The 24860-nt window shown below is 56.1% G+C and overlaps 11 protein-coding genes across 11 annotated transcripts; 5 read left to right on the top strand and 6 right to left on the bottom strand.

Annotated features, from left to right (window-relative positions):
* Window positions 1-1497: 1497 nt before the first annotated feature.
* VTJ04DRAFT_3303 (uncharacterized protein) lies at window positions 1498-2851 on the top strand (the record flags this gene model as incomplete). The annotated part of the gene is made up of 3 exons (XM_069361189.1): window positions 1498-2227; window positions 2290-2720; window positions 2783-2851. The coding sequence occupies 3 exons, from the start codon at window positions 1498-1500 to the stop codon at window positions 2849-2851; spliced, it is 1230 nt and encodes a 409-aa protein (XP_069221824.1).
* Window positions 2852-3431: 580 nt separating this feature from the next.
* Window positions 3432-5765, top strand: VTJ04DRAFT_3302 (uncharacterized protein; the record flags this gene model as incomplete). The annotated part of the gene is made up of 1 exon (XM_069361188.1): window positions 3432-5765. The coding sequence occupies one exon, from the start codon at window positions 3432-3434 to the stop codon at window positions 5763-5765; it is 2334 nt and encodes a 777-aa protein (XP_069221823.1).
* Window positions 5766-6184: 419 nt separating this feature from the next.
* Window positions 6185-6834, top strand: VTJ04DRAFT_3301 (uncharacterized protein; the record flags this gene model as incomplete). Its single annotated transcript, XM_069361187.1, has 3 exons — window positions 6185-6400; window positions 6556-6655; window positions 6758-6834. 3 exons carry the CDS (start codon window positions 6185-6187, stop codon window positions 6832-6834), a joined length of 393 nt encoding a protein of 130 aa, XP_069221822.1.
* Window positions 6835-6988: 154 nt separating this feature from the next.
* Window positions 6989-11641, bottom strand: VTJ04DRAFT_3300 (uncharacterized protein; the record flags this gene model as incomplete). Its single annotated transcript, XM_069361186.1, has 5 exons — window positions 6989-10127; window positions 10179-10401; window positions 10473-11341; window positions 11395-11533; window positions 11590-11641. 5 exons carry the CDS (start codon window positions 11639-11641, stop codon window positions 6989-6991), a joined length of 4422 nt encoding a protein of 1473 aa, XP_069221821.1.
* Window positions 11642-12532: 891 nt separating this feature from the next.
* Window positions 12533-14680, bottom strand: VTJ04DRAFT_3299 (uncharacterized protein; the record flags this gene model as incomplete). Its single annotated transcript, XM_069361183.1, has 4 exons — window positions 12533-12963; window positions 13057-13465; window positions 13531-13915; window positions 13986-14680. 4 exons carry the CDS (start codon window positions 14678-14680, stop codon window positions 12533-12535), a joined length of 1920 nt encoding a protein of 639 aa, XP_069221820.1.
* A 1313-nt stretch (window positions 14681-15993) lies between these two features.
* VTJ04DRAFT_3298 (uncharacterized protein) lies at window positions 15994-17277 on the top strand (the record flags this gene model as incomplete). Its single annotated transcript, XM_069361182.1, has 2 exons — window positions 15994-16539; window positions 16621-17277. The coding sequence occupies 2 exons, from the start codon at window positions 15994-15996 to the stop codon at window positions 17275-17277; spliced, it is 1203 nt and encodes a 400-aa protein (XP_069221819.1).
* A 192-nt stretch (window positions 17278-17469) lies between these two features.
* On the bottom strand, window positions 17470-17796 carry VTJ04DRAFT_3297 (uncharacterized protein; the record flags this gene model as incomplete). The annotated part of the gene is made up of 2 exons (XM_069361181.1): window positions 17470-17644; window positions 17714-17796. The coding sequence occupies 2 exons, from the start codon at window positions 17794-17796 to the stop codon at window positions 17470-17472; spliced, it is 258 nt and encodes an 85-aa protein (XP_069221818.1).
* A 2034-nt stretch (window positions 17797-19830) lies between these two features.
* Window positions 19831-20587, top strand: VTJ04DRAFT_3296 (uncharacterized protein; the record flags this gene model as incomplete). Its single annotated transcript, XM_069361180.1, has 3 exons — window positions 19831-20023; window positions 20100-20381; window positions 20448-20587. The coding sequence occupies 3 exons, from the start codon at window positions 19831-19833 to the stop codon at window positions 20585-20587; spliced, it is 615 nt and encodes a 204-aa protein (XP_069221817.1).
* Window positions 20588-20667: 80 nt separating this feature from the next.
* On the bottom strand, window positions 20668-20958 carry VTJ04DRAFT_3295 (uncharacterized protein; the record flags this gene model as incomplete). The annotated part of the gene is made up of 1 exon (XM_069361179.1): window positions 20668-20958. One exon carries the CDS (start codon window positions 20956-20958, stop codon window positions 20668-20670), a length of 291 nt encoding a protein of 96 aa, XP_069221816.1.
* Window positions 20959-21011: 53 nt separating this feature from the next.
* On the bottom strand, window positions 21012-21504 carry VTJ04DRAFT_3294 (uncharacterized protein; the record flags this gene model as incomplete). Its single annotated transcript, XM_069361178.1, has 2 exons — window positions 21012-21096; window positions 21149-21504. The coding sequence occupies 2 exons, from the start codon at window positions 21502-21504 to the stop codon at window positions 21012-21014; spliced, it is 441 nt and encodes a 146-aa protein (XP_069221815.1).
* A 1573-nt stretch (window positions 21505-23077) lies between these two features.
* On the bottom strand, window positions 23078-24370 carry VTJ04DRAFT_3293 (uncharacterized protein; the record flags this gene model as incomplete). The annotated part of the gene is made up of 1 exon (XM_069361177.1): window positions 23078-24370. The coding sequence occupies one exon, from the start codon at window positions 24368-24370 to the stop codon at window positions 23078-23080; it is 1293 nt and encodes a 430-aa protein (XP_069221814.1).
* Between the last annotated feature and the right edge of the window lie 490 nt (window positions 24371-24860).

The raw sequence follows: 24860 nt of genomic DNA, 5'->3' as shown, positions 1-24860 counted from the left end.
GAAAAATAAGGATAATGCACAGGCGGTCGTCATTTCAGAGGAAGAGAGATGTAACGATATTCGTGGAATCATCTTGGAGATCTGGGAGCAGTCAAGCTCGGGCCGTCAAAATGACGAGAGGAAAGAGACCAGACGAGGTCAAGGTGTTGTTTTTTTTAAAAACAACACTGCAGAAGCAGTCTTGACACCAGCACGCCTAGCAGGCCGGCTTAGTTGGAGAACGCCATCTTCTCAGCAGTGTTTGACCGGAATGCGAGGCGTGTTTGGGTGAGTCAGACTGGAAGCTATTCACAAGAAAACGGTGCAGGTGATGTCTCGGCGAAGAAGATGGAAAAGACAGCCGCTCCAATTTTTGAGGCAACTTTTTCTGGGCTTCGCTGTCCGGATCGTGGCTGCCGGCCTCTGACGCATTCGGCGGGAGGTCTCCTGATTGCCTGGACGGGACGACAAGACCCGCCGACACTGAGATAGAGGGGTACATTTTGAAACCCGCACTTTTCAGTGGATGAATGAGTCACTCCCTAACTGCAACTCATTCCCAGTCCTTCCGTTGCAAGAAAGAACACAAGGCAACCGATTGTCGACTTTCCTTCGCATTGTCGAGGAAAAGAAAGATCAGGCAATCAGACTCGGCCAGATCATTATTCCCTCGCATGCGCATTACCGCATCACCCACAACACGCTTTGCGGCTGCGCTCGCGTCGCCGGGCCAGAGGCGAAAGGATGGAGGACATGGCGGTGAATGCGCCGGCGAGCCGATCCCCACACCCGGCCCCAATCGAGACCCCGGAGCAGCCCAGATCCCAGCCCGAGGCCGATCAAGCGAACCAGTCGGACGGGTACAGCGAGTTGCGGCATGCGCCATTACAGGAGTTACAGGAGGGCGACGGGGAACAACATGAAGAACAGAAGAAGAAGCGGACACGAAGAAGGCCAAGATGGATACGATGGTTGTTCCCCAGGAAATCTCCGGAGACCGGAGATGTGGAAGAAGGAGAAACGGCCAAGGTAAGAACTTCATTGAAGTGCAGGCACTGGAAGTGATCGTCAAATGTAACCAGATGACGGCGATGCTGTCCCGGACCCGCCACCGGACATACGTTCGCGCTCATGCAGGCAGTGAGCGGCACGCTGCTGCCGCTGCGGCGACTGTGGCTCGTGGCTGAGCAGCAAGGCTGGTCCAAGCAAGCGCCGCTCAAAATTCGTCAGCATTGCGAAGGAGTGGTGGAACGTGTTTCTGTCGACCGACGGTTCGCATCTGGAACTGGCCTACGACACAAGGCTCGTCTCGACGCTGCGCCGTTGGCGCCCAGAAGATCCACCCGAGCCCCGCCCCCGTCATCTCCAACCTGAGTTCACATCAGACACTTCAGCCCCTGAATAGCTACCCGACCTTTTTTTTCTCTTTCTTCTAGCCCCGACGCATTCCAGCTTTTGTTTTGTCTTGTTCTAATATCTTGTCTCGTCATTGTACAGAGTCCGCGAAAGAAGTCCAGGATGGGGAAACTCAGTAGCCTTTTCAAAGGAAAGTCCGACGACAAGCAGGGTCGGGCTGCGCCCGAGAACCCTTACGCCCAGCAGCCGCCGGCCGGCCAGCAATCGACTCCTCAGCCCGATCCATACATGCAATACAACAACAACCAGTACAATCAGAACCGCTTCGCTTCTCAACCTTCCGGTCTTCCGTCTGGTCCCCGCGCTGGCCTGCCCGGCCGACCGAGCCCGTCCGGCGGCGATCAGCCTCCCGCATACTCTGCTTATGGTGGATCGGGCCCTGCGACGGGGACCGGGTTTCCGAAAGAGAAGTACGGCGCCGCCGATGGCTTTGGCAACAACAGGTTCGACACACCAGATTCCTCCAGGTACGGCGCACCTCCCGCGCGCCCGTCTGGGGGTGGTTATGGGAACCTGGACTCGTCACGAGGAGCTCTGTTCGACGGTTACAAGCCCCCTTCGGCTAGGCAGCCCGCTGGTCCGGGCTCGGGAGCCGGCCCTCAGGGACAGTATGGCCGTGACTTTTCACAGATGACCGAGGAAGAGAGGGAAGAGGCCGAGGTCTCCGACTACAAGAGACAGATTTTGGAAGAGCAAAAAGCGACGAATGATGTTGGGCGACGTAACTATCAGCGTATGGTGGAGGCCAATGAGCGGATGAGGCTCATGAACGAACAGCTCCTCCAGAACACGGAGGCTCTGAATAGGGCAGAGCTCAACATGGAGAAGACGAGTATGCACCAACTCCTTCTCAAGCTTCAGACATGACAAGGAATGCTGACCAATTTATTACAGAGGCTCAGGCGGACGTTGGTGGAGTGAACCTGGATGATTTGGATGCAGCCAACAAGTCTATGTTCAACCTCGTCGCAAATAGCAAGGCCAAAGTCATGCTGCGCGCTGAGAAGAAGCAGACCATCGAGCGGCAGCACCAGAAGCTGTCAGCGCAAACGAGGATTGAGGAGCACAACCTGGAGCAGCGCTGGCAGGAAGAGAAACAGAACTACCTGCCCCAGAAGCCCAAGGTTCTCGGGGCCAGGGCAAAGACCGACTTCTCCAAGTTTGAGTTTGAGGACGACACGGGCGAGCAGCGGGCGAACAATGAGGAGTATGATCGGATTGTTCAGGGCCTTGAGGAGCAGTCTTCACAGCTGGTCCAAAACGCTGCCTTCCAGTCGTTCATCATCAACCAGCAGATCAAGCAGATTGATCGCATGGGCACTAAGGTAAGCTTCGCTCTAGAGTCCTGTAGGATTTTCTCGACAGAAAGGATCCTGACCAAAAACAGGTTGAAGCCGCCGACGATGTGGTTCAGAAGAATAGGCTCCGTCTTGACACCAAGTACAACAAGCGCTGAGCTTGTTGAGATCTGGGCATCAAGCGTTAGTTGGAGTTGGAGTTGGGACTTAATAATAGATGACTTTTATGGGAGGTTTGTTGGTCATATCCAAAGTCGCCTTTACGTAGACTTGGGATACCGGTTGTCCACAGTGTTCTGTTATGCAAGCGTTTGGGAAGCATGTCTTGCTTCCGCTTCGATTGAAGTCATTATATTTGCTATCCTCACGTCCAGATTTGAGACTGTGTTGTCTGGTGTTTAATGTTAATTCTGGCCTCCTCTGAGGACAATTGTTTCATGAAGCTAATATCCGCCTCGCTGAGAATGAATCAATCTGCCCTTCTGGATTTGCCATGGATGCTGTGTACTTTGCAGGACATAGTATACTGAGTACATGGTCTCCGTTGTCATGTCTCTCAGTGTTCCACCAGTCAGCCCCGAGGCGCGCTGGGAGCCGTTCCAGGTTATCCCCACAGTGCGTTGCGTCCCCAAGAATTGATCGGTTCTAGAAGTCTTGGCGCTGCCTCGTTCCTGGTTTCATCCATCGACATAGAAAAAATTCATCATCCATTTTCACCCTTCTCTCGATAACTTCAAGATGGGCAAAAAGAGGAAACAAGGCAACAACGAAAATGTCATCAGAATTGGTGACAAGGTCATTTCCCTTGAGGGGTATTTAGCCAAAAAGCCAAAGCTTGATCCCACGGTACAAGAAACCCAGAAGGATCAAGCTGGTCCAGCGTCAACAATAGCGGACTCTCACAAGGCAGATGCACCGTCGAAGCCTTCACCAACATTCCGTCCGACAGGCGACCCTCAATACTTCGCTGCTCGTCAAGCCCTGCCCTTATGGAGTCGCCAGGAAGACATCCGCCGGATTTTACGAGAGAAAGACGTCCTCCTTCTTGTCGGTGAGACTGGCTCTGGCAAGAGTACGCAGGTCCCACAGTTCCTCTACAAGGAGAAGTGGTGTCAACGACGGATCGTCAAGGTGAAAAATGGAGATCGCACGGAGGAGGTCGGCGTTGGAGGAATGATTGCCATCACCCAGCCAAGACGCGTTGCTGCCACGACACTAGCACATCGCGTCTCCAAAGAAGTTGGCACACCACTCAACGGCGACAGACGAGGAGGAGGCGACAAGGGGCCATCTGCGAAGGGGCTTGTCGGCTACTCAGTCCGTTTCGATCACCGAGTACCTCACGGCACCAGGATCAAGTACATGACGGAGGGCATGTTGCTTCAGGAACTCCTTCGCGATCCCCACTTGCGGCAGTACAGCGCGATTGTCGTCGATGAAATCCACGAAAGGAGCGTTGACGTCGACTTGCTGGCGGGGTTCCTCAAGCAAATCATCACCGGGGATAAGGCTGGCCGAGGAGGGGTGCCCCTCAAAGTTATCATCATGAGCGCCACAGCCAACGTCGAAAGCATCCAACGATTTTTCTCCGATGTCCAACCTGACGGTGACTCCACCGACGGCTCCAGCTCGAAGCAAGTGCAGAGCCCGTCAATGGACTATTTGCAAATTGAGGGACGCCAGTTCCCAGTCGAAATCATCTACACGCCTCAGCCCGTTCCAGATATCCAGCAAGAGCTCCTGAAGACCATCTTCAAAATCCACACCAAAGAGCCGCTCTCGGACAAACACGGGAGGAGAGACATTCTCGCCTTTCTCTCGGGTCAAGAAGAGATTGAAGCTGCTCAGAAACTTGTCGAAGAGTACGCTGAATCACTCGACCCGAGTCTGCCGAAAGTCAAAGTCTTCCCCCTCTTTGGCCAGCTCTCGATGGAGGCCCAGCATGAAGCCTTCCAACCGATTAAGGGCGGTTTTACGCGCAAAGTTGTCTTGGCCACCAATATTGCGGAGACGTCAGTCACAGTTCCGGGAGTCCGGTACGTCATCGACTGCGGCAAGGCCAAGGTGAAGCAGTTCCGCGTGCGCCTCGGAATGGAGTCATTGCTGGCCAAACCGATTTCGAAATCATCCGCCATCCAACGAGCTGGTCGTGCAGGTCGTGAGGGGCCTGGAAAATGCTACCGACTTTACACCAAGGAGACGTACGAGACCCTAAAGCAGGCAGATCTTCCAGAGATCCTGCGGACGGATCTCGTTAATGCAGTCTTGACCATGAAAGCCAGGGGCATCCACGATGTGCTAAACTTCCCTCTCATGGATCCACCAGATGCTGAGGCGGTTGAGAAGGCCCTCTTACAACTCAATGTACTGGGCGCGATTTCCAGAGATGGGACCATCACTGAGACTGGTCGCCGCATGGTCCAGTTTCCCCTGAACCCGCCTCTCGCTAGGGTTCTCATCGCCGCATCGGATCCGAAATACGATTGTTTGCTCGAGGTGATCGATATCATTTCCTGCATCACAGCTGGCGAGGATATTTTTCTGCAACTCAGGAGTGAGGAGGAAAGGGAAGAAGTCCAAGAATACCGGAATGAGCTTCTCCGCCGCGAAGGCGATCTGATGACCTACCTCACGACCATGCAGCTCTACACGGCCGAGAACTCTGATCGCGTTAAGTGGTGCAAGGACCGCAAGATCCACGTTCGCAACATGAAGCAGGCGTTGAACATCAGGAAACAGCTTCGCAGCCTTTGCGTGAAGCAGGGTATGATGGAACAGCCCCCGCCGGACCCTCAGCCTTTCACGCCCGTGTCGCCGAAGCAAGCGGAAGCCATCCTGAAGTGCTTCCTTAAGGGCTTTGCATTGAAGACGGCCATTCTGGCGCCGGACAACAGCTACGTCACCTCGTACGGCAAGCACGTCGTGGCGATTCACCCGGCAAGCGTGCTTCATGGGAGGAAAAAGGAGGCGATCATGTACCTGGAGTATGTCTTTACGCAGAAGAACTACGCGAAGAAGGTCAGCGCTATTCAGGCGGATTGGATAGCAGAGGCATTGGAGGAGATGGCGTAGTTGGAGTTTCGTTGGAGGAATGTCACGGGGTTGTGGTGAAGAGTTACAGGACATGGTTTGCTTCCACATCCACAATACGTAATTCAGTGCATTCAGCACATCATAATCATGCCATTTTATCTTTTTCTGTGTCTCCGTGTTGGATATCATTTAACACGCCTCCTGTCAGGTTTTGTCAGTTCCACGATCTCTTTCCATGGCAGTCCTGGTGTTGAGGGTGTCGCTTGACAGAACGGTGCTCATACATGTTGATTTACTGTGTGGGGTCACTGCGACTCTCTTGCGGCTCGGCCCGACATCATAGCACTTTCATGTGCCTCTCGCATTGGATTTGATCATTAAGACGAAAACCATCTCTTCCCTAGAAAAGAAATACTACGACATATTAGAAGACGGAAAAGAGAAAACACCAACAAACCATGCGGCCAGCCCTCCGTCTCCTTGCCCAATCCATGAACACAGCCAAGGGTCTCAACGCCCCTGGGCCAACGGCACTCCTCCCGCCGATATATCTCTACCGCCGCCTTCTCAGAGCGCATAGGAAACACCTTCCGCCAGAGCTGCGGGTGGTGGGGGACGAGTATGTCAAAAGCGAGTTCAGGGCACATAGGAACGTGGAGAATCCGGTGCATTTGGTGAGTTTGTTCTGTCATTGCTTTTCAGCCACGACGTTAAGGGAGTGGGAGGTGATTGAGAGGGTGGTCTCAGGGTCTAGGGAGCGCGGAACAAGACAAGGGTCCAGCAACTGGAGAGATTTCGAACGGTCACTAACAACAACACACTCGGGAAGATCGGGTTCCTCACGGAGTGGCAGCTTTATGCCCAGAAGATTGAGGGTGACTCGTGGCGCGGGGAGAAACTTGATCCGCAAAAGCTGGAAAAGATGAGTGGTATGTCACTGTACTTCGGTCCATCTTCCTGCTGTTCTCATTATTTCAAATCTTCGCTCGCTCATGTGCATCTTGGATTGGAGTGCTGATTGAGATTCATAGATGAGCAAATCGGACAGTTGTACGAGCTGTACAAGGAGATACAAAAGTTAGGGACAGAGGAGGGTCAGGAGTCATGATAAATTATTTAGGCCAAAATCCAAAAGTTCCCAATCTCATTGTACCTCTATGGATACCCGTGTATCATATTCGTTATATGTCGTGGCTCATAATTATCCTGTTTAGGTTCCCTTCTCCTCGCCCCATTGTCCTCATATCCAGCTACCTCTCCCATCATTTTGGCGCTTGCCAGTTTTCTCGCTCGTTACTCCCAACTTCATCTGGATTCAAACCCCCTGACATCACCTGCTGTGTTTTACTACCCTCCGCTACCACTTCACCCTCGCCAGAAGCCCTATGACTCCCATCAGAGGAGGGCTGTTCCATCACCGCCAAGCTTCCAGTCGGCATCTGCTTCAACCCTTCCTCAACCCCCATCGCAATGGTGCTCTCAGCACCAAACACCCCCTTCACCCGCTTCAGGAACTCAAGCGCATGCTTCGGTGCCCCCTCAGCCACCAAACCCTTCAGGCCTACGCTGACGAGGCTTTCAGGCCCAAGCCTCTCCACAGCCATCTCGATCTTCCTCTCTAACCCTTCCCATGCTGCGCTGATGATGCTTGATGGCGGCGTCGTTGGCGCTGGTACCACCTCCCTACCCTTACCCTTACCCTGATCTTGACCCTGACCCTTCTCCTCATCTGCCGCCTCGTTCATCATGTCCCCTTCCTGCTTCATCGTGCTAGATTCAAACACCACAGACAAGAGAAGCTGCGCCACTCCCGCATCTCGCTTGGCAATGTTCGCCTCCAGTTCTCGCACTACAGTGTTTTTCGGTCCCAGTGTCTCGCGCAGTCGTGCAAGGAGTTCCTCCGGGGTCTTGGCGGAGTTGTGGATATCGGCGAGAGCCTCGAGACGCTTTGTTGCGGATGTTTCTGTGGAGAGGGCCAGGGTTACGAACGCTTTGGTGGGGGATTCGGAGGGCTGGTCTGCGTTCATGTCCGTCGTGGCGGTAGCGGTGGTGTTTTCGTGATTACGGCTGTTGTAAAGATTAACCACGCGCGCGATCCGCTTCGTCGTCGGATGGGTTTCTCCAAACGCCTGTTCGGCGCGTCGCAAAGCGTCCTGCATCAGATCCCGGCACTGGTCGTCAAAGTCGAGGTTCTGGTACGCAACAGCCTCCACGAGCGCCTCCAGAGCGAGGACGGTTTCCTTGTGGGCTCGGCCATACGTAGCCTCGGCGCGGTCAACACACTCGCGCGCGAGGCGGATGGCGTCGTCGTAGTCGCCCAGGCCGATCTTGGCTTTGACGTGGAGCCGGGTCAGCTCGAGCATGCGCCGGTCGGACGGACCGTATGTTTTGAACACGGCCAGCTTGGTCTCGAGGATGTTGACGAGGGCGTCGGTCCACTGCTCGTTGGCGAGGAAGGAGAAGGAGTAGCCCAGCATGAGGGCGTAGAAGCAGTCGTGGTTGAAGAAGGTTTTACGCGCCTCCCCCGTGAGCGACAGGGCGTAGTCAATCTGCTGCTTCCACCACGCCGTGTTCTTGGGGTCGGTGAGCCGCTGGGCGTGGTACTTGTGCTTCAGCAGCTCGGGATTGTGTTCGTCGAGATACGGCCCGAGCCGTTCCACCATCGTCAGGAGCATCCGTTTGCCGTTCTTTGGTTTCCCCTGATCCAGGAGCACATATGCGAGCTCTGCGCATATGCCGTGGAGGATGTTGTAGAGAGTGTCGATGGTGTCGAGTTGGTGTGGTGTCTCGTCCTCAGCTAGGCCAGAAATGTTGGTCAAGGGGTTTACCCCGTTTCGCTTCTTGAGCTTGTTGTCATGTGTGAGACTCCGCGGGGATATGCGCCGCGAGTGATGCTTCAGGTGGTTCAGGGTGATCCACCGTTTGAGAGTTTCCGGTAAACGGCCCAGTGTTGTATCTCGTCTCTGCTGTTGTGAGTGGCCGTCCTGGTCGCCTTCCGCTGCTTCAGCGCCGGTCTGATTATCCTCTGGCGACCCGAGCGAAGCTTCTAGGTTCTCGATGCGCTTCTCTAGCCGATGGATCATGTCCCAGTATGTCTTCTCAGCGTCATCCCAGCGGCCCGTTTCATGAAACATCTGCGCCAGACACAAGAGTGGCTCAAGAGCGCCCCAGAAATACTTGTCCCCAAGCATCTCAAAGATGCGGAAGGCCTCTTCCAACTCTGCCTGAGCCAAGTCAAACTGCTTTACGATTGTGTAGTACCATCCAAGTTTGTGGTGTAATCGTGCTTCATATTCTTGGTGGTCGATAGGCTGACACAGCATGTCAGGACCAAAGCAGGAGTCCACATGGGCGCGCTGCTCCCTTGCAAACTGCTTATCGTTCAGCCTCATGCCTGGGATCATGGATTCGCTGAGCAGGATCCTCGCTGCAAGCCGCCACTTTGATCTCTCTTCTTTGGGTATCTTGAACTGGGCCCATCGTTGAACCAGCCCGTGCATTGACACTGTCATGGTCTGCGGCCGAACAGTGACCAGGGAGAAGCGCCACAAAAGCTTCAGCCCGGCGTAGAAGTTGCCATTGGACCATTCTCCCTCCTCGTCGGTGGTAACCAGTCCTTCGAGATCCCGGTCGATTCCCACCAGCGGATAGACGACGTCGGCGTCAGAGGCACGACGCTCACGGGCCGCGCGTTCGAGCATCATGATGGGTATGTTCTGGGGGTGGTAGAAGCTCAGCAGCCTCAAGATCTTGAGAGCCACCAACGCGACGCGTCCGTGGCCACCCCTTCCTCGACGCCGTTGTATGCGCATGATGGCCTCGCCGCAGAGCTCTAATGCTGCGTAGACTGCCAAGATCTCAACATCCTCGAACGAGAAATCAGGGTCGGTGGTGAGGCGAACCTTTTCAGCCTGGATCCTCTCGAGGCATCGCTCGAGCGTGGAATACCCATCGCGAAGGTAGGCGCCGGTCTTCTCGACGGCCTGAGGGGAACAGCCGAGCTCTTTCACGATGCCCTGAGCTGCGTCAAGTTGTTCCTTTTCAAGGTTGTCCCTCTTCAGTCCTGAAACTCTGAGGAGGAGGAGAAGTGCCTCGGATTCGGGGAGAGGAGGCACCTGGAAGACGTTCTCGGCACCGAGAGCGTTGACGAGCGAGCTTTGCTGGGATGTGTAGATGATATTCCCTTTCCCTCTTCCGGGCAACTCTGATGATCTGTTCTCAAGGCTGTAGTTGTCGAAGATCATAAGCCATTCGTCTGTCAGTCGGGCCATCCAGTCCAAAGCTAGCTGTTTCATGGCCTTCGTGGTGCCCTCTCCTAGGCCCTCATTCCTTGCGATGAGAGCGTAACTCTGATCGATAGTCACCTGGTTGGTGCCGTCGATCCAGAAGAGGTATTTGAACCTGCCGATGTCAGGGGATGTTTTCCGGTCAAACATTGTGGAGAACACTTACCAGGCTTCTCTCCTTGTTGCGAACTTGGTGGCAATCTCGCTCTTCCCGATGCCAGGCAAGCCAAAGAGTAGAAACTCGCGCCGGGATCTCTCGGTGTCTCGGGGTGCGAAGACTTCATCGAGACGCTTCAATATGTCCTCTCTGCCTGTGAAATAGGGACATGGGGAGCCCATCTGCCTAATTTTAACGTTCGCAAGAACCACCTGTTCTCTGTCGAGCATGGCTGGGTCACTCTGTCAGCATTTCGGAGTCAAAGTCTAGACAAAAATTGACTTGTTCAGCGTTCATTCTTACCAACATGGCCCAGAGTGGCTCCATGATCAAATGAGTCGTTTTGCAAGCCCTCTGCGAGCTGGTCAATTTTGGCGGAGACGTCTTCCTCATCAAGGTACAGATTTGTCATGCGCTTGAGGTCTTCAATTCGCTTGTAATGGTGCAGCTTGACCTTCTCCGCAGCCTCGGGGACGTTGAACCTGAAATAGGCGTTGGGGAACTCTTTGAACTGGGTCTGGAGTAGCTGATGGGGCCTTTCACTGTCTGTGGCCGTGTTCTTCAAAGCGCCGACGACCTTGCCGATGAATTTCGGGGCCCGGATCCCATGAGTGTCGACTGTCATGTCGGTATGGCGGGTGCCAGTGCCGATGCTAACAACACAGCCAAGCCGCCTCCCTGAGCCGAGTTCAAGGACGGCTTCACGAAGTAGCTGGTCAACCGGGTTATTCACCCCAATGGCTGCGTCAATGAACTCATGCGCGTCCAAGCCGGTCCCAAGCCTCTGCGGCTTGAAGAAGGTCGAAGCAGCCGTCGTGGCTCGCGCGGCCTCCCAGATGGTCACACTATCGTCCCAAGCGTTGGGGTTGTCGGGGGTTTTATAAGTGCGGATGAGGACGGGTTCTGGGTTGATGTTGTCGCAGGGCATAGTGCAGACGAAGGCTTTGCCCTTCTCAGGCCTCGTTTCATCGTACATTTTCTGGCCCATGCCGCGTCGAGTCACAATATCCCGGACGACTTCTTCCAGGGCGGTAGCTCGGAACTTGTCGGAAAGGCTGCCTCTCCATATCTTCCTGTTCTTTGCTGAGAAAATCCTGGCGGCGCAGTTGTCATACTCCTTGATGGCATCGGCGGTTGACATGCGCAGCCTCCCCAACATGATGGCAATGAGACTGAATGGGTCAGTTGCCAATTTCCCCTGTCATGGTCTTGGATCTGGCCTTACCCTCCAGTGCTAGTTCCCGCAATAATGTGGAAGATATCGCAGGGTTTGGGGGCTTCTTTGAGCTGGTACTTGTCCTTGATCCGATTCATGATCCGATCAAGGATAACGAGTGAGGAGACTCCCCGGACGCCGCCGCCATCTACGTCAAGTTAGTGTGGGATATGGAAAGGTATCCGAAGAAGCTGAGAGTCTCACCCAGAGAGAGAAGGTTGACAGCTTCATCTTGGTCCAACTCGTCCCTCGACATGGTCAACTCTGCTCCGAGGTTGAGGCAGCCCGGACAACCTGCCTGCCCGGACTTCTCAACAACTCAATGGGGTTTGTTTGAACTTTCATCATGTGAAAGAAGCCATGTCCAGGCGGACTGGCAAAACCAACAGCTTTATTTTCCTTGACTTCGATGGCCCCAGCCTCGTCCGGCTGTAACCCTCCAATGACGGGTGTCCATAAGCGCCAACGCCCCTGAGGCAGGCATGGGTTTGTGGGGTTGCAGCCCCGATACTTCGGGTTCGGGCCGTTGAGATCTGACGCCACAGGCCTTACCTCCTGCAGCTGATGGGCTGTCAAGAAAACTATGTTTTAGTGGCTGAAGATGGGTTGTGATGGAGGTGAGTGCTATGACGAGACTAGGTTCAGCTGGAGCTCGGGGCCCGATCATCAAACACTTACCTCTCGTCGCAACCAACATGCTTAAAGAAAACCAAGTATCGATGCATTCGCGCCGCCTGTGAAACCAAGGATTCATGCGTCCGGCCTGTTGGTCCTCGGGGAAAGCTGTCGTTGGTTGGGGCCGCATACCTGCAGATTTCGAGGCACCCAGTGACAGCACCACAAACGCCCGAAGAAGGGCCAGTGGAGCGGTGGGTTCCATTCATGCCTAGATGCCGTCTTGCATCCATCCATGTGCTACTTCCCCCTGAGTGTCTAAGCAGGAGAACTCAAACTGAACAACCAACAGCACATCCTCCGAAACAAATTATAAGATAACCCATACTAAAACAGCAAAAAATTGATTAAAACTGGCTTATGGAGATTAAGTCTCCGAGCCATAGAGGACCAGCAACACCAAAATTCCCAACAAACCAACCTCCTTTCCCACCACCATATCCCCCGTTTGTAGGTACTCAAACCCTACCCTTCACCACCCCGCCTCATCCAAATACCACGTCGAATCCACCCCGGGCTGCAACTCCTTGGTCGAAAACCCATTCCCCAAATACGCAAACCTATTCCCGTTCGTGCCCTCGTAGACATACTCCCAGTCCTCGCCCCGGAACGCCTCCAACATATGGAAGAAATGAATCCTGCTGCCCGGATGGAGTGCCGTGACGGGCCCGTCGGCGGTGCTGTTCTTGAACCACGAGCGGCCGCCCGGCGCGGCCCAGGCGGTGCGCGGCATGAAGGTCTCGATGTGCTCGGCGTAGTCGGCGACGGCGCGCCGCGAGGGAGCCAGCGCGCGGATGCCTTCGGTTTGGCACTTGCGGATGGCAGTCACGATGTACCGCGCAATGTGCTCGGTCAGGGTGAAGATGCTGCCGTGTCCGGCGGGGGCGCTGGGGCCGAAGAACACTGTGAATAGAAAAAAGGGAAGTATTAGCCACAGGCACAGGTAGGTATCTAAGTAGGGGACAGAAGGGGACAGAGACACGGAGGAAAACGTACTGAAGTAATTCGGCACCCCGTCCACCGCAACCGACATATACGCCCTGGGCATCTCCTCCCTCCACCTCTGCTGCAGATTCACCCCGTCCCTCCCAACCACAGGGAACCGCGGGCAAAACGACGTGTCGAACCCGGTCGCGCAAACGATAGCGTCCGCCTTAATCACCTCGCCCGATGGCGCCAGCTCGACGCCGTCCCGCACGAACCGCCGGATCTCGGACCGCCGCACCTCGACGTTGTCCTGCGTCAGCGCGCGCAGGTACGCGTGCGCCGGCGTCATCCGCCGAAAACCCAAAGGAAAGTCGGGGATCAGCATGTCGCAGAGGCTCTGGTTGCCGCCGAGAGCGGCGCGCATGTATTCGGTCACTTTGGCGCGGGCAAAGGCTTGGATGGGGCTGTTGAGGAGGACCTGGGAGGGGGGTGTCAGCATGACAAAGGGGAGAAGGAAGACTAGGGAAGACTCGGTAGACGTACCACTGGGAAGGTGTTGTTCACCTCGACCTCGACCTTCTTGACAAACTCCCGATAAAACTCCGGGTCGGACTTGAACTTATCGATGGTCTCCTGCGAAAAGTTCTCGTGCTCGTCGAGCTGGATCTTGCTGAGGATCTCGCCGGCCTGGCCCATGATCTTCCAGGCCTGTATCCTCGGCGGGACGATCCACGTGGGCGAGCGGATGACGTGGTACAGCTTCTTCGCGCCGCGCTGCAGCTCGGGGAGCACCTGGACGCCGCTCGCGCCGTTGCCGATGACTATGACCGTCTTGTCGGTGTGGTCGAAGTCCTTGGGCCAGCGCGCCGTGTGGATCAGCGTGCCCTCGTAGTCCTCGCGACCCGGGACGTCGGGCCATTTCCAGTTGCTGTTTGTTCACCGTCAGCATACTAATCACCTGTCGTGTGACCCTGTCATGAAAAAGAAAAAAAACGTACTTCAAAATCCCCGTCCCATCCACCACAAACTCCGCCTCATCCTCCACCTCCTCCCCCGTCTCCAGCACTTTCACCCTCACCCTCCACTTCCCCTTCTCCTCCTCCCACCACGCCCCAACAACCTCATGGCCCGTCCGAATCACCTCCCTCTTCGGATCCACCTCGTCCGCCGCTTCGCGCAGATACTCCTCGATCTCCTCGGCCGCCGCAAAGAAGTTGGACCAATCTTTCTTGCGCCGCCACGAGAACTGGTAGCTGTGGCTCGGGATGTCGCACCGGCAGCCCGGGTAGGCGTTTTCGAGCCAGGTGCCGCCGACGTCGTGGTTCTTTTCGTAGACGACAGTGGAGTAAGAGTTGGGCGGCAGGCCGAGGCGGAGGGCGCGCAGGAAGTTGATGCCGCTGGCGCCGGCGCCGATGACGATGACGCGGATCTGGCGCGGGGTGCCCAGCGGGCGTTCGAGGATGGTGTAGCTGCTGCTGCTGCTGCTGCTCTGAGGGTGGGTGCCGTTGGATGGTTGGGAATGGACGCCGTTGGGTTGGGAATGCCCGTTGACTTGGGAATGTGTGCCATTGGGCTGGGGGGCGTGAGTGCCGTTGAGCTTGGAATGGATGCCGTTTAGCTGGGAATGGGTCCCGTTTAACTGGCAATGGGAGCCGTTCGGCTGGGCAGAGATGCCGTTGGTTTGGGACGTCATGGTGAATAGAGGATGGGTGGGATGCAGGGAGGATCTCTCGGTGGTGACGGGAGTTGGTAGAGAGATGGGATGGTCGAGGTGAAGGAACGTCTGTCGTTGGAAGATGGCTTGAAGGTTGGATTTATGGCTTCCGCTGGCCCTTATGTGACGAGGCTCACAAGATACATGAGACCTTGGACGGCAAATCCCAAAAGCAAAACAGACGGCATGTGCTCTCCCGAAGGAAGTCGACCAATGTTAACCTTCTCTCATCCTTTCACCCTCTCTATATCTCGGGAGGCGCCGCCTCCATGTACTGTACCCTCTGTATAAACTCCGATGCCCCTCACCGGATGCGGTGAAGCAGGGAGTTTGGACCGCCATCCTTCCCCGGAAATACTACGTTGGAGACGCAGGACGGGGTGCTGGAAGATGGACCGGGCTGAGGTTGGTCCGTTTACGGCGTGGCCAGCCGGAGACGGGAATGCAATCAAGACGATGCCGAATCCGCGGACGCGCGCAACAATCCCTCCCTCCCTCCTCTCCGTCCTCCACGCGTGGCAACATACCTAAGGTACCTGGTAGGTGGCCTCGAATCCATCACAACCCCAAGCAATCTAGCCCCATGGCCCAACCCATTGGATACCTACTTACTACCATCGCCGCACCCGGCAGCCTGGGGTGGTAGGTGTCTCGATACGAAACCGCAGCCCGATGAATGGACATGCTGCGATCGGCGGAGCAAGGCACGCTTCCGGGTTGTTTCATGCGTGTCCGGCATGTACATACATACGTACCACGCCACGTGCTGCAAGTCTTGTTCTGCACGTCGGGATGTCGCCGTGCTTTTTGACGGGATCGTATCTGGTCCAACCATGCGTCGTGCGATGGATGTATGTACATACATCCACAGTAGTAGCAGCAGGATTTCGGGAACTTTGGCAGCGAATGGGGCTTCTGAATTGGGCCCTGACCGGGATCTGCGGGACTGGAGCTTGGAGCTGCCCTGGAGCTAGGTACTAACACAGTAGGTGCGTGCCCCGCCCGGAGCCGGGCCCGGACAGTTCGGAGTGGAGCTTCCTGAGCTTCTTTCTTGTCGGACCCCACCTTTCTGCATCCAGGCAGAAAAATAAAAAAGCAATCGGGCAAAATTGCCAGCACGGTGTCGATGACTACGTCGGCAGGTTACAGTGTGGTGGAAAAGCCAGGGCAGCCATTCATTGACACAGGCCGCCGGCTGGCTTACCCGAGCCGACATCACTAAAATCTCACTCCGAGATAACATCCCCTGAACAGCTGAGCCGACGTCCTCCGGCGCGGGGCACCCCGAAAAGATGACCTTCTCCTTTTCCTTCAGCGGCGATGATATAGAGGAAGACCCCCAGCGGGCCTCACCCCCATCTGCAGATCCCGGGGTGGGGAACTCAACACCAGCCTCATCATCAACCCACTTCTCAACAACCGCCGGAGCCTTCCCCGTCCAGGGCAAGCCTCTGCTCCCGCCATTGCCACACGACCTCGACCAGCTCCTGGCTCGGCTACCTTCCAAGATCGCCTTCAGTCTCCTGAACGTAGACCTCGAGGATGGCAGCAACAACAGCAACAACGGGCAGCGCCAGCTCGCACTGCCCCGCCGCGAGCTCTGGGACGTGCGCGTCCAGCTGATGGCCGAGGACGACGACCCTTCCACGGCCGTGGCCGGCAACGAGTCGTCTGACGCCTCCGAAGCCAGGGCCGGCCTCGGCCAGCATGATGTTAAGACGGGCATCTACGAGGGCGGCTTCAAGAGCTGGGAGAGCAGCGTCGACTTGGTCAAGGTTCTTGCACAGGAAAATGTGGCGGAGGGTTGGTTGTCGAGGGGGCCGTGTGTCGTCGTTGAGGTGAGTCGCCATCATCATCATCCGATCACAGCACCACATCCACACTTCACTTCCCTACTTACTCACCTCCTCAACCAACAGCTCGGGTGCGGCACCGCTCTACCCTCTCTCGCCCTCTTCACCTGGGCCTTGAACCGTCCCGTCCCCGCTCAACCTCTCACTCTCGTCCTGGCCGATTACAACCCGTCGGTCCTCTCCCTCGTCACCCTCCCGAACCTCATCCTCGCCTGGGCGCACCAGCAACGCCCAACCAACCCCCTCGTCGCCGAGGCTTTCACTCCAGACGGCGAGGAGCTCGAACTCACGCCCGACCTCCTCGCCGCGTTCCGAGCCTCCCTCGCCGAGCGGCAAATCACCCTCTCCTTCCTCTCCGGCGCGTGGTCGCCTGAGTTTGTCGACCTGCTTTACGCCACCGCCACCACCACCACCACCTCCTCCTCCTCCCATCCGTCCGATCCGGCGACGGCGACGCTCATCCTCGGATCGGAAACCATCTACTCCCCCTTTGCGCTGTCCAGCTTCAGCGCGACGCTGTTGGCCATCCTGCAGCGGGAACGCCGCGATCGACCCGGAGGGCAGGCGCGCGCCGTGGTGGCGGCAAAGAGGCTGTACTTTGGCGTCGGCGGGTCGTTGGATGATTTTGTGGATGCGATGCGCGGGATGGGTGTGGATGTGAGGATGCTGAGGGAGGAGACGCAGGGAGTGCGTAGGGGCGTGGTGGAGTGTTTGTTGTCTTGATGGGTGGTAGCTGACTGAGGGAGGTAGCGAACTACCTGAGGTGATGGAGGAGGGTGGTGATGGTGACGTTGGTAGAAGGGCGATGCGGCTGCGTGATGGCCGTGACCTACTCAGTCGGCACGTCGGCGTCGTTTGGAGATGTTGTGGTGGCAGAGGAGGTTTCATCCCGAAGGAGTAAAAGATCAGGATACTCTACCGGATTGACGTACCGTAGCTCTCGTCTTCCATCATTCGATCCTTTGGACAATCCTTTCGGATGGACTGCGCCGTAAAGATATTCCGAGGGCGAGGGCTGTCGCAATGACGGCCGTGACAGTTGGTCGCTGCGGAGTACGTACACGATCTTCCGTATTCCGCGGTTCCCCCGCTGACAACGCATGTTGCCGCCATCACATGCTCATGGCCTCATCACTGTCTTGTAGTTCAACGTTATAACCTGAGAGCATGAGGCGCAGGTTGGTACTGTGCTCCTATCGCATCGACGTCCTCTCCTGGGCAGCTCTCCGAGACATGTCCCATTTCGGGGCTTACGGCGGCACTCTGGGGGGGAGAGTATCAGCTCTGCAAGCAGAGAGGGATGCGCAATTTCAAAGAAGCATTGGCGTTCCAAATGGCTGCTACACAATCTTGCATGCACAGTACCAAGTTCGAGGCGGACTGTAGCAATATAGGTAGCAACATCATCGCCATCTGTCAATAATGTCATCATTGAAGAATACTACTACTACCCATTTCCGTTCTTGGTCGCGGCAGGTTCCCGCAACACGAACGGTTCCGGGTGACTCGAGTCAGTGAACCCACGCCATCCATAGATCATCACCCCCACAATTGTTGTCGGTCGAGTCGTCGGTTAGGCGCAGAATCTCCAGACATTACCCGACGGTAAGTACCTTAGCTGACGATGCTTTGTGTGATGGATGGACATTGTGTTGTCAGAGGCATCCAAAGCCTTCCCTCCCCGAGACATGGACACAACACAACTGTTTTTACAACTGCTCAACTGTTCCATCGCGTGGTTCACCTGACAGGAACGGGCTTGGCTTGGTGGGCTTCCCCAAATTGGGATCGCTGAAAAAGCTTGGCAACGAAACCTCCGCCAACGGGATGCAAAGGACCGAACGAACCCTTGTTCTTGCTCTTGCTGGAAGCGTCGCGCCAGCGAGATGAGATCCACTCTTGGAATCCTCCCACACTGGAGACCTTCCAGAGTGTTGCGTTGTCCTGGTCGATCGAACGACCGAGATGATCTGCTGGACTTCCGGTTTCAATCATCAATGCGGGCGTTGGCGGTTTGGGCTGGGCACCTACACTAGGGCCCGTTCGGACCAGCCGACAATGCTGCTGCAACCGCTGCAACTGTGGTTTTCATTCAACTGTCTGCAAGGACAAGAAGTGAAGCGTCTCTCCAATGATTGATCCGCCCCGTGTAGTTAATGGAAGGATTGGATCTGGGGGTTGTCGGGCCAAGGCGGCCAGCTCTGCGCGGCCAAGCAAGCAATTTCCACAACCGTACTTGGTGCGCTAGCGTTGAGATTGGCAGCCGAGGAACATTCCCCCAAGAGAGCTGAGAGACCTACACCGTAGTTTAGGAGTTTAGGTAACTAGTTATCCAAGGTGGATGTGAGTGATGTTTGGCTGGGTAGGTCTTGTCGTCGGCTACACTGGGTAGTAGACGCAGCACAACCCGAATCTGAAAAACCTGTTTGGCTGTCCTCGTGGACTGCGAGGAACTCGTATTGCAGGACAGAGAGATGCTTCTCGAAAGTCGACTTGTTGTTGGTTGTGCTGCACTCAATCGGACAAGAGACGATGAGGTCACAATGCGTGCCCTCCTCGCTCCTCATTCCTGTGGGCTTGCCACAATTGGAGAACGGCTGGAGACCTCTGGGCGGCCAACCAGGCCAGTCACCGCCCGCCGTCGCCCTCCGCCTCCGCGGGAACCCCCCAGTCATGCACCCATGGAAGTTTCCCCCCTGGGTGCTCCTTGACGGGAAGGCTCTTTTTTTCCCCTGCGCCTCTTTCCCGTCCCATCTGGAGCCCCCTAGCACGCTAGCGAGAGAATAATTCCGTCCGGGCTTCCCATTGGCCCGGTCCTGGACGTCGTCACTTGCCAGGCATCGCGGTTTCTGGGGTCGACGAGAGTTATTATTTGGGTCCCGTGTTTCCTGCTCGAACTCTCTCTCCTTTCTCTTTCCCTCTCTTCCTTCTCCAACCGGCAACTTCTCTCTGTCGTGGTCCTGTCGCTAATAATCCCACTTCTTGACGATCGTTCAAAACAACTTTTTGCTTTCTTTCTCTCGTTCCAACAAACTTTTCAAAACCACACGCCCCCAGCTTACAACACACATTCCAATAGACTTGGTAAGTTCGCACCGTGGAAACGGCTGACGCGTCGCAGACGGTGTTTCGGGCGTGGCTATGCTATGTGTTACCTCCCGGGAACCCATCTGCTGGTCGTAGCCGACTCTTAACAAAGGCACTAAGAACGGGCTGGCTGACTTGTGCGTTTTGCGTGACTTTCAGTGTATAATTCCCAATCATCAACTAGTCAAAATGAAGTTCTCCGTCGCCGCCGTTCTTGCCTTCGCTGCCGCCGCTCTGGCCAAGCCCTTCATCACCAACACCTCCTTCAACATCGAGGAGGGCAAGCCCTTCACCCTCACCTGGGAGGGTGCTCAGGGCGCTGTCACGATTGAGGTCCTGACCGGCAGCTCTGACAACCTCAAGGTCGTCACCACGGTTGGCAGTACGTCAAAACCCCCTTGAACCATTCACTGGCGCGAAATGAGAAGAGAGGCCATTTGCTGACGCTCTTCCGACAGCCGCCGAGGGCACCTCGTTCACCTGGACCCCGGATAACCTTCCCTCGGGCACCTATGCCTTCCGCATCACCGATGAGTCGGGCGAGGCCAACTACAGCATGATGTGGAGCTACCAGGGCACCGGCGAGCTCACCACCTCCTCGTCGGCCACCCTGACCACTCTCACCACTCGCGCTAGCACCAGCACCACTGCTAGCAGCAGCACCGAGACCGAGACGACTGAGGCCAGCTCCACCACCACCGAGGCCAGCACGACCACCTCGCCCAGCGTCTCTGTGACCAGTAAGACAACCCCCTTAAAAGATATATTTACCTGGATCGACAGCGGTAGCTAACCTCTCTTTGCAGCCGTCGTCCAGACCACCACCCAGGCTCCCAAGTCTACCGACGCTCCGACCAACCTGAACGACGAGAACAGCGGCGCCCGCTTCATGTCGCCTCTCGCCCTCGTCCTCGGCGCCGTTGCCGCTGTTGCTCTCTTCAACTAAGCGGCGCGCTCGCTTTGAGCTCTGGGTTTTTGGCGTTTGGTTAATTTCTGCGTCGGACGGGATTGGGAAACACAAAAGGCCTACGTCCCCTTTTTGGTATATCTTCTAGTACATAATTTTTTGTTCTCGAGGATCCCTCTAATTGAGGGGCCGATTGTCCTAACTCGCGCTGTTTGTCTGTGTGGTCGGTGCTCTCGGCATCCTCGGTTCAGGGGGGGTTTTCGGTTCGGTCGTTGATGGAGAGGCGGGGAAGGGTGATGGGTATGCCTTGTTGGAACAAAAATCCTCCGTTGGTTTCTTGAGTCAGGATGTGCGTGGGCCTGAAGGAATCCGCTGGATCTCTCCCAGTCCTGTTTGTCATTTATGCGCATCCTATGAGACTTTGGACCGTGCGGAGGAAACGGGGACGGAAGGGGTTTTTGGATCAACAAGTGCCAGCGATGCTCACGTTACTGATGAGGTGGTGTGTTTTTGATTTGGGATGTGTTGGAGTTGTTGTGTTGTTGGGTCTTGCTTGGGGTGGATGACATGTCTATTATGGATACCCGTGGGCGTTACAACGAATTAAGTAGTCGTAATAGTCTTTGGGAAGAAGTAATGTATGTCATCGATAATGCTTGCTTGTGTTTGTTTTTCGTGGCTTGTGATGGTTGTGAATGAGAGAAGATGAGATTGATAATGGACGGTCGTCTAAGTAAAGTAATAACATCATGGATTACTGGGACTCGGCTCCGAGTTGTCATACGGGAGTATGTACAGGACATCCCTTGCTTCGGCTGCTTGCATCCTCGAGGTTTGTTGAAGATGCTGTTCTTGGAAGCAGAGCTGTCAGGTTCTAAGCATAAAACAGGGGCCGATAAAACTTGGGGGCGTTGACTTGCTGGGCCATTGGTTGTTTGCTGTGGCGTACAATACATACGGAGTATGTCGAGTAGCGTGTGCTGTCGATCATTACTTACCTTCTTACTTCCTTTTCTTTGTGTTTGTTCAGCATCGTCCCCAAAGTGAGATGTTATAGAGGAAGTCAAACGGAGTTTTTGGAAATACTTATGGACAAACAAGACGACACAAAACACCATCCACCATAGTTGTGGCGGAGTAGAAGTGTGGCGGTGGTGGAGGTAGTGGTTAGAGAGGTATAAGCCAGACAGATAGGTACAAGTACATAACATAATATATACATGTCCTCCGTCTCTGTAGTTATGACTACCCAAAATGAGAGAGAGAGAGAGAGAGAGAATGATAGATTCACTTGATAAAACACTTAGACGGATCGACTTCACGAAGAAGGCATCAGGTGAAATCGAGGCGAGACTTGTGACAGTCGAATGGGATGAATAATACAGAGTACATACATGAGAGATAATAAGGATGACCGGATGGATGGATGAATGGATGTACACAACTCCCATCCAGTCCGGAGTTCACGTTCTAACGAGTATTCCACTGCAGCGACGGCACAGGAGTGTTTAGACTCATTACCTAAATAGGTGGATGGTGCTCAAGCCCCTACTCCATATTCTGTGTTCTTGAGTCAAAGTAACATAGTATCAAGTTGGCCTGGCCAGGTCGAATAGAGTGTCACATACATAGGTGCCTAATTAACATGGAGCTGAATCCACACAGCACAAAGCCCAAGTACTTCCCAGCAGAATGGTTGTATGTATTGTATGTATGCATGTACAAGAGGAGATTGTGTGTGTCCCCTGAGTTGGGGCTGAGGGACACGACATGGACCGGACACCAGGCGGGAGGATGGTGCTGACTGGGTGCTGACTGGGTGGTGGTACTTCGTAGGATAGGTCAGGGACCTAGGTACCTGCTCGATATCTCACCGGAGTGAGGTATTAGGCCTCCATTCCCATCATAGATCATCCGCATCTATATTCCCTTCTTCTCCATTCAAGTAGAGCCAACTCAGGCAGTCATCGTTTCGTCGCATGCCTCATTCCTCATACGGCCCTGTCTCTCTCCTGTGGAGGTCGTGTTGTTTGTGGCAAACGACCGAAATGCTGCCAGCCAGCCAGCGTGATCCCATCGCATCATCCCTGCATGGTACAAGATGATGATGGCGATACCAACACCCATATTGGGGTTGGTTCCGTGGCGGATGCACGTTGGGCATGGGGCGGACAGACATGCTGGTGTCAATCTTCGTGAGAGTCATGTAAGCAGGCGAGAGAGGTTGATGGCTGGTTCAGGTGAGCTTGGTGCACAGGCAGATACCCGACAGGATGCTGCTGTGCCTCTGGCTGACCACGGGACTGTGGATGCGGTCGTTCGTGGGAATAGATTGGCTCGGGCGCATGTCATATTATGTGGAAGCGCGGAAGCCCCTTCGTCTATCGAATGCTCTGGCTTTCCAAGAGCGCAAAGATCTGTCGGGTGGTCGCGACAAGCGGCCGTTGGCCCCGCGGATGGCTTTTCATCCAGGGCTGGATGTGCCGTGGCTAGGTTACTTATCATCAATCCATTTGCCCTCCCTGCTTCTCACAGCTTCGCCTTGGCCGGCGCCGGCGCACCCTCCTCCTCCGACACCACCACCACCACGACGCAAATATCATCCTCCTTCCCGCCATGCCAGACTTCATGCGGGTAGTACTTCTTCACCTCCTTGGCAAACGGCCCGTCGATGGTCCGACTCACGCTGGCCACCTTGGCCGCGCCCACCAGGTCCGTCGCGATCTGGCTCTGCAGGGTCACCAGCTGAAGGCTGTGCTCGTCCCCGTCGCCTTCGGCGTTCGTGACCGGCCGGAGGTCCGGGACGACCTGGACGCCCTTGTCGGTCTTGACCCACGCGCCCGCGCGCGCCATGGCGCGGCTGACGATGCGCAAGATGTCCTGGTTGAAGAGGTTGTCCCACAGCCCGTCGCTGGCGAAGACGAGGACGTCGCCGTGGCGGAGGTCGTGGCGGGTGACCTCGGCGTCGCGGGGCTGGTCCATCAGCTGGGAGCCGCCAAAGGCGGCGGCGCGGCGGAGGACGGCCGGCGGCACGACGCTCAGCTGGAAGGGGGTGTTGAAGGCGTGGGTCTGCGGCTCGCTGCACGCGTGCACCCGGCCGAGCCGCAGCATGATGTAGCCGCTGTCGCCCAGGTTGGCGACCTCGAGCTGACCGTCGGAGGTCAAGAGGCCGACGACGGCGGTGCTGCCGCCGGCGGTGATGGTCGGGTCGTGGCAGACGGCTTCGTACCCCAGCTGCATCAGCTGCCGTGCCGTCATGGGCTTGCCGGCCGCCTCTGGGTCGGTCGGGGATGCAGCGGACGACGCTGCCTGGGCCATGTAGTCGCAAAAGGCATGCGAAAAGTCGGCCGGGTCGACACCGCTGTCCATCCACCCGCCCACGCCGTCGGCGACGCCCAAGGCGACCTCGCCGGGAACGTTGCCCAGACGGCTCACGAAGAAGGCATCCTGTCCAGACTCGGGACGCGAGGCCTTCCCGCGGCCTTTCTTGGGCGGCTGTACCCGGTTGTACGGGTTGAACTGGAACAGGTGAGTTCCAGGATCGTAGGAGTGGCCCTTGGCGATGTAGGATGCGCAGACGTTGTAGACGAACTTTGTCGCTCCGGGAGAGGGGGAGGACGTGGAGTAGGCCGCGCGCTGGGGCGGCGGTGTAGAAGAGCCAGGGCGGCGCGGTGAGCGTCGCAGCCTCTGGGCGGCATTTTGCACGCCAGAAGGGGCGGGTATATAAGTAGGACTAGGGGCCAACATCCGGACTGTGGTCGCTATCACTGAGGGCGTTCGTGATGGCGAGGACACGCGGACGGCGCGACAGGCGAAGGTCATCTCGCGGTGAGAGGGGTTGACGAAAGGAAGAAGCTGCAGGGCTGTGGCGGCCCCACGACGAATGGACAGTTCAGGTGAAGGCGCTTGTCCGGGTCCTCCGAAGCATTACGGACGAGTTGGGGGGTCGTAGTCGCGACAGGGGATCGAGCAGATGGGACTGGGCGGTCCGGGGCATTGGGTCCGCCGTGGTCCAGACGGGGGGGGAGGAGTTGGAGCTGGGGCTGCGTTTGTTGTTGTGTTCGATGTTTGTTGGACGGCCTTGACGCTGATTCGACTGACTCGAGGGTCGGGCGGCTTTAGTGTTTTTGCTTTCTTCCAATCAATCCCACTGTGTCCAGTCCGGTCGGTCCACAAGTGGGAAGCTCGATCTTTTCGTCTGCTCAGAGCAAACTGGCCGTCGTCGTGCTGCGCTATTATGTCACGGCGTCGATGGGTTTGCCGCTACTCAGCATGTTCCACAAACAAGACAAAATCGAATTTGGTGGAGGTG

Source organism: Mycothermus thermophilus (assembly GCF_041956435.1).
Source record: "Mycothermus thermophilus strain CBS 625.91 unplaced genomic scaffold VTJ04scaffold_2, whole genome shotgun sequence".
NCBI classification, from domain to species: Eukaryota; Fungi; Ascomycota; class Sordariomycetes; order Sordariales; family Chaetomiaceae; genus Mycothermus; species Mycothermus thermophilus.
This window is presented reverse-complemented; position numbering and strand designations above follow the sequence as displayed.